The sequence below is a fragment of the Coptis chinensis genome, chromosome 2 (assembly GCF_015680905.1).
Source record: "Coptis chinensis isolate HL-2020 chromosome 2, ASM1568090v1, whole genome shotgun sequence".
Lineage (NCBI taxonomy): Eukaryota > Viridiplantae > Streptophyta > Magnoliopsida > Ranunculales > Ranunculaceae > Coptis > Coptis chinensis.
In genome coordinates this window covers 111982884-111994079 of record NC_141457.1, presented here as the reverse complement: position 1 = coordinate 111994079, position 11196 = coordinate 111982884, and the positions used below count along the sequence as shown (strand labels likewise).

The following is an 11196-nucleotide window of genomic DNA, read 5'->3' as shown; positions in this document are numbered from 1 at the left end:
AATAAGTCAGAGAGTCAGTACAATGTAAGGATCGAGTCTTTTAGTTTTCAGAATTCAAGTAACACTTGCAGTCTATTCTCTCTGTTTTTGTACTTGTTCTTTAGCTTTCTACTGCATTATTCCAACAGGAATATGGAATGATGACGAGGATGAGTATCCTAATAACAATAATCTCATTATTCTTCTCCATCACTACTACTCCTACTTGTCTTGCTGATATCCGATACACTAACATTAGACGGTTTAGACCTGCAGTTAAACCTTCATCCCTCGTCTATATTGATGTGTTTGGATTCACTGAATCCGGTCGCCTTGAACTCAATGCCTCTCACATTACTTTTCCTACAAATGCATACCCCAACAATGAATTCTTCAATCTCTCTAAACTGGGATTCTTCTTGCCCCCAACTCGTGTTTCAAATGGTGTTTAGCCATGTTCCTTGATAATCGCACCTCAACTTGCTATCTTGACTCTTATTTCTTTAAAAAACTCTTCACCTTTGGCATGATGATAAATACCAGTAGCAACTTAGATTTTGAGTCATCACTCATCAGTGTCAGACCCCAATGCATTTAAACTATACTTCCAGAATTGTCTTCTTTTGCCTGAGGGACAGCCTAAGGATCCCATAACTGGTCGTCCTAACTACCTATATCTACTGGAAATAATTTCTTTTTGACAATTCTTTTCATATTTTGCACCGTATATCTTTCATTTACCGTGTTTTGGATTTACATTCTGCGTGATAGAAGTTCCAAAGGAAGTGTTATTCTTCGTATACCCCATTATGTTATACTGTTTAATTTTTGCGGTATGTAAACTCTTGGGTTTTCTTCTTAAGTGGCTGACCCTATGCTACATCAAACGCATTGGTTACATGCCTAGTTTTGTGCTTTCCGTGTTCACTTGCATTTGGTGGTTGTGATTGGTGGTCGTCGGCTGATACCACATGTAGAGAAGAATGAGGATCCCATTACGTTTCTTGTCTTCTTTCTCCGATTTATCGTTAGTATTTTCCAAGCTTAATTTAACATCAATTGGCCTGAAGGAGTATTGTGATTACCCTTTGGTTCCATCTCTATGATTTCATTTACATTTTCTCCCTGCTTCTTCCTATTGTGTTTACGACAGGGCATCATCTTCGCACTGGGAGGGTCCATGGAAAGGATGCACGGAATCTGATGATTACTAAGATACTTAGGCAATTATACTATGTTGAAATATTCTACAACCACTTCTCATTCGTTGTTGTCATTGGGTTTGAGATTTATGCCTTGCAGACTAAATATATCTGATTGGGTGGTTTGGTTGGCGAGTCTGCGATACTGGCCATGTATGTATTCATACTTTATATGCAGAATCATAGTACCTTTAGGGATTAGGAATGAGGGAAAATAAGAAGAAAAAGGCTAAACAAGTTGCCAGGTTGTATTTTAGTTGGGCCCAACACAAATTACGATTTTTTTGGTCAATGACAAATTTGTAAAATAAATTTTTTTGGAATCCACCCAACACAAAATGGGAGGTGCCTAAAAGTATTTTCTTCATGTAACAAATTTTGCTCTAGGTTCGTAAAACAAATGCAGATTTATTTCCTTGATTTTAAGAAATTGTTAATAACAAACTTCTGTATCAGATGACCTCAATAAATTTTACAATGATCATTAAATTGCATTCTCCAAGCTTATGCATAGCGAATCTAAGTACCCAAATCTTAATGTACACCACATCCAAATGCAACGCAATATTTTTAATGCTGCTCTGTTGATAATAATCAACTCAGTAAAAATTACAGATAACAAAAAAGCCAATAAGTTTGTTACAACAATGAAACAGTCGACAACTACAAGATTCCACTTCTTCAAGCTTCGAAAGGCATCTTCTCCTCTCCCTCTCCTCTAAGAGGCAGTTGGATACATTGGACATAACGGCAGAGCCAAGAGTAACAAAATCTCATTGATGACTGAACCATATATCTTTAGTCAGAGTGTGTTTTCGTCTCCACACTTAACTTGCTTAGTATGAGGACCCCTAGTACAATTAGGAGAGCGCCCACAAACCACTGCAAGGAAACGATTTGGAATCAGAAATGCAAAAGGTAAAAACTGACTGAACTAAGATTCAAGTAAACAAGTACACACTGTAGCAATAATGAGAACTAACGGAGTAGACAACTGAATATTTAAGTTATAAGGTCACAGTAGCAATTGTTAAACCTAATTCACAATCAAATTTTAGGTGGTCCATTTGTTCCAATATCTTGGGGATGCAATCATATCAGAGGAGCAAGTATTTACTTTATAGCATAATAGATAAGACGAAGAAGTAAACACTTGGAGGAAACATCTAGATTGTACTTCCAAAGTCTGAATGCCCTAACAAAAAATATCACACAATCAAGTAATAATTTGATCTGGGAAGTAAAAGGCCAATTGCGCTTATCATGAAATTCAAACAGATGCAAAACACAAACCCCTCCCCTCTTATAACGTCTGTTTAGATCATCAAGAGGGGATAAAACCTCAAACTAGACTCTTTTTAAGGCATACACCTGTTAGTGTGTATAACATTGAGAAAGAAGCCCAGGACATCAAAGTAGTGACCACCTTGAGTTGGATAAGTATAACAATTTTCCATAGCCTTAACTTGAGTATTTGTTAGACTCTCCATTAAGCTCCCAACACAAACTGAAGGAAAATAAAATGTACCAAATCATTAAGTGAACATTACATCTTGCACATTTAGCCACTCATTTCTGTCTGTTGTTCCATTTTAGGAAATAGGCTCACTGGTGTTCTATTTGATACTGCTCAAGAGAAGGCCTTTTAAGTTGATGCATTCTTCTACTATGTTTGTCATGCCAAGTGTATCTAAAACTGAGGTGATTTCGCAAACTACCAAGAAGCAATTCCAAACAAGAAAATCACATCTACCCACTGATACCTCACAATTGAATTGTTCTTCAGTAACAAATCATAAGCATAGTATTATTATCATTGGATTTATGTTTTTGTCAAATGAAATAATGCCTACTGAAACCAAAATGAACTGATTATGGCGCACATCGTCACTTACCTTAGTGGATATGGTTTCGTCAAACAAGAAGAATCCGGCTAAACCTGAAGAAAGGAAGTTTGTAGCGAAATGTGTCACTGTAGCTTGCAAGGAAGACAGTGCTTTCAGGCTGTTAACATAGCAGCCCCACATCATTACATTGAAGACTATAATGAAACCATATTTCACAAACTGGGGAAGGAGAAACTAAAGTTAGATGCAGTCAAGAATTTTCACCCAACAAATGCACTAAGTTGCAGTTATTAACTCAATACAACAATTTGATCATATAAATAACACGCTCACCAAATAGACCCCAAGCAATAACTCTAAAGATGTAAGGTATATCAAAGATTTAACAACGATGCTAGAACTAAGGACAACCTGTTGAAAGATTACATAGCTTGAAATTTTTCATGTCCTTAAGAGGTAGAAAGAAGGACAAGTGTATATAATGTGGAGATAAGTTTCATGATACAAAGCATTGTCATTTGTAGGCTTGATCCTATACACCAAGTTTGTGACACAAATTCTACTCTTAACTTTATCCAAAATGGCATAGTTTAAATCCGGTCGTTCACCTAGCATATGTAATTTGGTTTGCTTCTTAGAAAATCAAAACGCATTTATTCAAAACTTCTTTTGTGAAAATCATCCGAAAGCAACTGAACTAACGGCGTGTCTAATAATTGATGAATATTAATATTCTAAAACATTATACTGTTCATGATGCATTTAAAACACAAATTATACTTGTTATTTTGGAAGGAAGAAACTGAACCTCCAGCAATCAAGAAGTGCAAATGAAAGAATGAGTGTGTACCTGAGAAGAGAAGAACTTTGCAGCAATGGCAGCTAATGCAGCGTTCGCACCCGCTGATATCGCCCATGCGTAGCCTCTTTTATTGCTACTGTCCATTGAGTTATTACTCAACTCGCTGCGACTTCAACATTCCTAAACTGGAGAAAAAGTAGCCAAAACGGATCATGCAAACTAAGAATTGCTGTAAACTGAACTCCTTTTGGATTGTCGTTCAAATTCCCTTTTGGAGATGCCCTTTTATGGGGACAAACTTCCAGTATGATCTGATTCTCTGCAGTTACACGTGATTGATGTTGCAACTTTCTGTAAATGCTTGTGAAGGACAGAAGGACCCTATTTGCTTCAGGAAATCGTTGTCACAATCACCTCACCTCACGAGGGTTTGAGGGGTAATGGCCTCCTATAAACACTACATCCTCCACCGAATATATCAGTTTAACTGTAGTGGTATCCAAATCCAATTCTATTCTATAGGGTTTTACATCATGTGCAACATGGGAATCGTCAACATCTAGCCTGTGATCACCAAGAGGCTGGCTAACCTTCAAAAATGGACATGATACAATTTATAAGAAACATATACCAAAACTACTAGAAGCTTACTTTCAAGCCAGAGAATAGCTTCTTTCCTAATAATGCTGCACAAACATAACCATATTTTAACGGCAGAACACTATAGTCTATGATGTTCAACAGAATCTATTATATTTGAATAGTTCATCAGATTTCCTTTCAAAATTGGATCCAGATGGATTTGAACCATCAACCTCTCAACAAAGAGTGCTCTAACCGTTCTGAGCTTACAAATCCATTAGAGAACACACTAACAAAAGTATATTTGCACCAAATACGTACTGAGGAGAATATTTGTTACCAAACAACTTTTGACTACTCGTAATTGGGGGATTTTGTCCTCAACTGGTTTTGAAGTTAATAATTCACTGTCTCCTTTGCTTACCTTTGCTCCATTTCTAGACGGTGGAACACACTTTTATGCCCTATGTACACACATTGACATAGCTTCGTGATCAAGCAAACACATGAAAGTAGCGTCAGAACTTAAACAGATAATACTTGTAATGCAGTGGGTCAACCTATTGAGTTTTTTTTCAAGTCGTTCGATTGAAAATGTGAAGTGTATTATAAATCCAGCAGGTCTATAAGTAGAATTCCTTAATAACTTAAAAGCACAAGATATAAGAAGAAAGATCCATACATTTGAGGGCTTGTCCCACAATTTGAAGCAGGCTTGGGTGCCTTCACGATATTTGCCTTTATTCAAGAATTTCTTGAAGCTGTGGCAGTACTTCTGGTGCATCAGAATTTGTACAGTTCCCTGGCATCACCAAACAGATAAATCATTGTGACCAGAAACAAAGATAACAGTAAAAGTCAAATAGAAATCTTGCACTGCCATAGATATGAATATATGATGCATAAAAAGAATGTAGAATAACGGGTACCTATAACTCAAACCGTAGAATGGTTTCTTTCCTGATATGCTGAAGCATGTGCTTGTTAACGCTTTGGCTCCAAAGGATTTGCAGCACAATCATAACTAGTACTAGGCTGTAAGCTATCTATATTTTAACAGCGCTATCTATATTTAACAGCGCAAACAGCTATAGTCTATGGCATTCAACCGAAACTACTTTTGTGGATAGCTAATCAGATTTCATTTCAAAATTGGATCCAGATGGATTTGAACCATCAACCTCTAAATTAAGAGTGCCCTAACCAGTTTGAGCTTATACATCTGCACCAATTATGTCCTAACAAGAGTATCTGTAATTAATCAACTTTGGACTACATGTAAGTGGGAAATTTTGTCCTACTGGCTTTGATCCTATTCTCTTTCCCCTTTGCTTACTTTGGTTCCATATTTGCAAAATGACCCAATATATCAGCTCCCAAACCATAATAACTTACTTCCTCTTGATAGAAGTAATGAAAGAATGTTGAGAACCTCAGTTGAAAACACAGCCAACTGTGCTATAGCCAGAGTGGTCGGTGGTTCAACCCAAACCTGTAAAGCATAATTTAAGCCCAGCTATAAAGCAGAAGAAAGCAATTAATCATAGGGCATAATGGGTTCCATGAGTAAAGATAGGTTCCTTTTTTACCTTCTTTGCTAGAACACCAAGAGAAACTGTTCACATCAAAAGAACTAAGAAAATGTGCATGTGCTAGAATAAATCAAAACACTAACCACTACTCACCTGAGTTAACAACTAGCACCTATTTCAAATAAATAAATAGGATGTCAATTCATAAAAAAGAGACATTACTTGTAAAGAAACATGACATCGAACCAGTGTTGAAATATTTACAATCCACTTCTCAAAGCATGGAGATCCAGAAAATATCGTTTTTAGGGATAGCTCTATGCTACTGCCTTCGAACTATAGATATATGTAAAGATACGGTACCAGTAAACTATAAACTGAGCAGAAATGCATGTAATCGTAATAATGTGAAAGCCACCGCCAAAGGCAAGTTACAACAAGACAATTGACTCTCCTCTCTCCTCACAGCAAGCTCCCTCTCAAGCTTTGCATCAGGATACATTTCTTCTCTATCTCTAGCCTAGTACGAGACACTACAATATCAGCCGCATCCAACCCAAACTCCTCGGCTTTCTAACTCTCACATCTTCATCTTGAATGTGCAACTAATATCATCTTGAATATAGGTTAACACAAGTGAAACTTTCTAAATAAAGAAGCAACCAAACACGCAAAAGTTTAAAAAAGAAGGCAATGTGATGCACTCTAGGGTTAGAAACCCCTGTTTTGAGTCCTAATTGGTTCATATGTTAATAGGGATTTTAGAAGCATGTTTGGTTGCTAATTTGGTGTTTTTAGGTTATTTTTAGGTTTATTTGTAATTCCGAAAATTAGTTGTTTTAGTTTCTAAATTTGAATTATAAGGCTAGCTTCTAAATTCATAGTTCCTTTAGTGTATACTAGGGGTGTGTTTGTTAAATTTTAACTCATATAAAGGAAAGGAAATAAAATGGGTGGTCCACTATGGAATGGAATGGAAAGGAAATAATTTTAAGTGGTATGTGTTTGGTAAACTGGGGAAAAGAAAGTTAAAACTGGAGAAAGGAATAATCATATTTGTTTGCAAAAGCTATGGAATGAATAATTGTATTGTTGGGTCATGGGTGTATTAGTAGTAAGTCCCTATCTATTTATTTCCTTTCCTTTCCTTTCCACAAAAATTTCAGGGGTTAGCTAAGGACACAAAACCTTTTCCATTTCAATAATTTTGTTTCCATATGGAAAAGCCCATTTCCTTTCCATGGGTAAACAAACACCTTATAAACTATGGAAAAGGTGGACCACTCTTATTTTCCTTTCCTTTCCATAGTGTTTCCATCATAACAAACACACCCTAGAATTTAACCCGTGGATATGCCACTCTAACCATATGGTCAAGCAATCCGGTACAAATGCTTCTAGTAACTAAAGCCAAATATTTATTTTTAAAAATTTTGTCCTACAATTTTGATGGATGTACATGTAACATGTGTAATGTACCATAGAAATTTTCTAAGTGCCTATCAATCCTACCAATTTTTTTGAATTAAAATAGCAAAAAACATATTATTGCATTCCTACTTTACTTAAAAAGATAAGTAAATTGTTTAAAGTACAATAAAGTATACTAATCTATTTCTAATTTCGACATGGTTTAAATTGTTTAGGACATGGTCAAGATGATAACTTATATTTCTAATTTCGACAGATATGGATTGCCACTCTTCTACATTTAACTATAAGAAACACAACTTAAATCAATGTATTAGTTCATTGTCTATTTTGCAATTAAAAATAAAGCATCTCTACTACAACTTAAAAACACAAAGCTTAGCAAATAGTGGCTATGATTATGACATCGTACAATTTTAATAGAGGATATACTTAATTTCAAGCAAATGCAATAACCCTCACATAGTGACGTAGTAACCAAAAAAAAATGCTTAGATTGTCTTAAAAGGTTTAAAAATCAATAAAAAACTAAAATTTAATGCTAAGAAGTAATTTATCATTGAATCATTAAAATTGTTGATGCATACCATGCTAATACGAAACATCAATATAATATACTTCGAATTAGGGACTCAAGTCATGCCTATTAATTAAGAATGTGTCAGTTTTCACAACAAGGTTAGTTGTATAGACAATTTGGTAGCTTCTCTCTGCACCCTACGTTCCAATTCTAATATATATGTCTAATTTGGTGTTCCTTGGAGCGAGCAACTGACTAACAATTGGCTAATACCTTGAAACCTTACATCAACCAATACAATAGGCACATCAACATTTGACAAACAGTTACTCGAAGAGGATAGATGTTGAAAAAATATATTCACCATTCTAGTGCAATCCCAAGTAGGTTCTCATTTGCCATAATCATCTTCAAGTCTGCTTCATTAAATGAACCGTTCCCAAAATCTAAGCTAGAAAATAGAAGAACGAATTAAATATGACGAACAACTACTCGAAGAAGACAGCAGTGAAAAAAATATAATCACCTTTTGACATGTTTATTTGAAGTAAATACCTTAGCATCTTAGTCAAAAATCCCACTGATACAACATACAAATAAATATGCATGTCTTAAAGTTCTGCAATGTTAGGATTTGATGGCAGTCAATTGTCTTACGACCTACAACACTGTTGGCTACCTTAAACGATTGAACAACATGTCATCACCAAGATATTTCACCAATGAAAAATAGTATCAAACAATGGCTGGATCATGGCAAGGTTGCTACACGGACTCAGTTGAGTTACATCATTACGAAGGCAAACAACTTGGGAGGTGCATGATAAAACATGCTTTAAGATTCGTTTCAGACCACATGCACATATGCGTGCGTTTCCAATATAATAATTGTTGAAGTCACCTTCTTCCATCAACCTAGAAGTCTAGCATTCTTTATACCTAGGAATGGTTAGATTATAACATATATATCACAACGTGTTTCCCAAAGTTATTTTTTTTTAACAATAAGCTGGTGGTTTTGGCCTACTCCTAACCTGCATTAATTAATCCTCATATACATCTTTCCTTCCATATCCTCCTTTACAATAGTCTGCAATATTTCAGACAATGGAGGAGTGAAGATAATACAAGAGTCATCTAAATAACATGTGCTCTGAAGGGTCAACCAAGGATTCCCAAAGTTATATCTCCAAGTAACATTCGATTGTTATTGAGTAACTAACAAAGTTTAGGCAGATGTTGTGGACATCCTACTATTTGGTTCTAAAGATGGCTAGCAAGAAAGTTCTCTACTTAAGTATACTATATCCAAGGTTTATCTCCCAGTTGAAAAAATATATTCTCATACCCCACCTTAAAATATAATATATAAGTTTTCGTATTAATATTAACCTATTGGACTTTCCCCTTGTATATGAATTCTTTCGTATCATCTCCCTAGAATTCACGATAACCAAATTGATAAAAGAAATTCAATTTAAGATTTGCCATGGACTCAGAAAACAAATGACTGAATAATCATTGAATTATCATTATTAACTAATTGCCCCATTAAAGTAAGTTAAATTTGAAAATATGTCTCAAACTAAGCACTACCCAGGTAACGAAGATCGTCCAACAATCGAAGCTAACAACAACATATATATAATGGTGTAGCCTTAAAAAATATGAAAAACCTTTTGCAATAATATAATAACATTAGCAGCAATGAAACCTTTACAGGTACATTCATTGATTGATAAAGACATCTTCTCTGACTTGTACCACACCTTAAGCTACATATCAATCGAATTAATTCATGCAATTAGTTTATGATATACAAAAGATGAAGGGTTAAATACTGTCTCCTACTTTTCATAAAACTTACATATTATAGTAAAAATTGTTCTTGGTATTAGTAAAAACTGTAAAAGAGCAAAAAAACTTACCTGAAAAAATCCTCACCAATTCCCTGGAGTTTATTGAGGTCGAATAGAAAGGAAAAATGGCCATCGTCGATTTGAGAAGATAGATGAATTGAGGAATACGATGGTTTCATCCATTACCTAAAACAATTCATACAAAAAGAAATCTCTAACCAAAAAATACGAAAAGAATAACTCAAAATTTAATATATAGATCTCAATTTCTTGAAAGAATAGTGAAAAATAGATTACTAAAAAAACTTACGAATCAATGGACTGGCGAATTGTGAATATATTTTTCGTTGATGAAACTTGCTTCCTTTTCAATGAGTGAGCTCTTAATTTGTCCTTCAATGTTCATGTAAATTGTCCAGCTAGTCCCCAAAATTAAAAACTCCCAAATCTAAATCTATTATTGCACAGTGGGCGAAAATGCTCATCTGCGATTTCAGGAGACCGTTTTTATATAATTTTTTTCAATTTATTATTATGTATCAAAATTTTTACTTCTAAACTATAGTGAAACTCATACAGTAAATTAATTTATCAAAGTTCCCAATGCCAATAATTTGTTATGGCTATTAAACAAAGTTACAAACATAGAACACTGAGCAAAATCCATTAAAAAGTTGAAACTTGCACTGTTGGTCATCAGTGTGGGGAAGACTGGCATGAAGGAGCTCCACTGGCATTTCCTTATAGCACTTGCTGCTTCTAACCCCAATAACTGTAACATTTGGACCCACATATTGTGACGAAGTACTCATATAAGGAGCATGTATTACTATATAAAAACAATTCATGAAATTATCTTTTAAATTCAATATAATGTCTTAAATCAATGTAAAAGATCCATATAATTCAAATAAAAACACACGTAAACTACTACCAAACTACTGGAGATTATTTCTAGAAGCAAATAAGCCATTTGAACAGTACTATACAACCATACGTAAGGATAAGTGGTATATCGAAATGGCATCACTTACTGGTGTCCATTCAAGCCCATACAGGAAAATTAAAATTATGAAGGAAAAGAAAAAAATCAATCTATTATACTACATAATACCTTGTAGAATCTACTCTTAGATAAATAAGAATTTATCTATGCGCCTTAACGTACAGACAAATTAATATTTTTCAAGAGAGCGCTCATATGGTGGATAAGTAGATGGCTATGCCTAATGGGTTTGATATCTATGATATATAAGATGTAGGCATGGGTTCTTGGCAAGCTTGAGTAACCCACTAAGCAAAGGAGGTAGTCCGATCCATGGTTCCTAGAGGTTATTCCATTAGCCATCCAAGATGAGGAGCATAAATTATTCTCATGATAAAAGATTGATATGAACACTAAGTATAATTCTTGTAACTATATGTTTCAAGTGAGCATACCC

The 11196-nt window shown here is 34.8% G+C and overlaps 1 protein-coding gene across 1 annotated transcript; it reads right to left on the bottom strand.

Moving 5' to 3' along the window:
* Positions 1-1733: 1733 nt before the first annotated feature.
* LOC147520715 (uncharacterized) lies at positions 1734-4136 on the bottom strand. The gene is made up of 3 exons (XM_086594977.1): positions 3879-4136; positions 3077-3247; positions 1734-2063 (listed from the first exon to the last, which is right to left on the bottom strand). The coding sequence occupies exons 1-3, from the start codon at positions 3972-3974 to the stop codon at positions 1980-1982; spliced, it is 351 nt and encodes a 116-aa protein (XP_086451103.1). The 5' UTR covers positions 3975-4136; the 3' UTR covers positions 1734-1979.
* Between the last annotated feature and the right edge of the window lie 7060 nt (positions 4137-11196).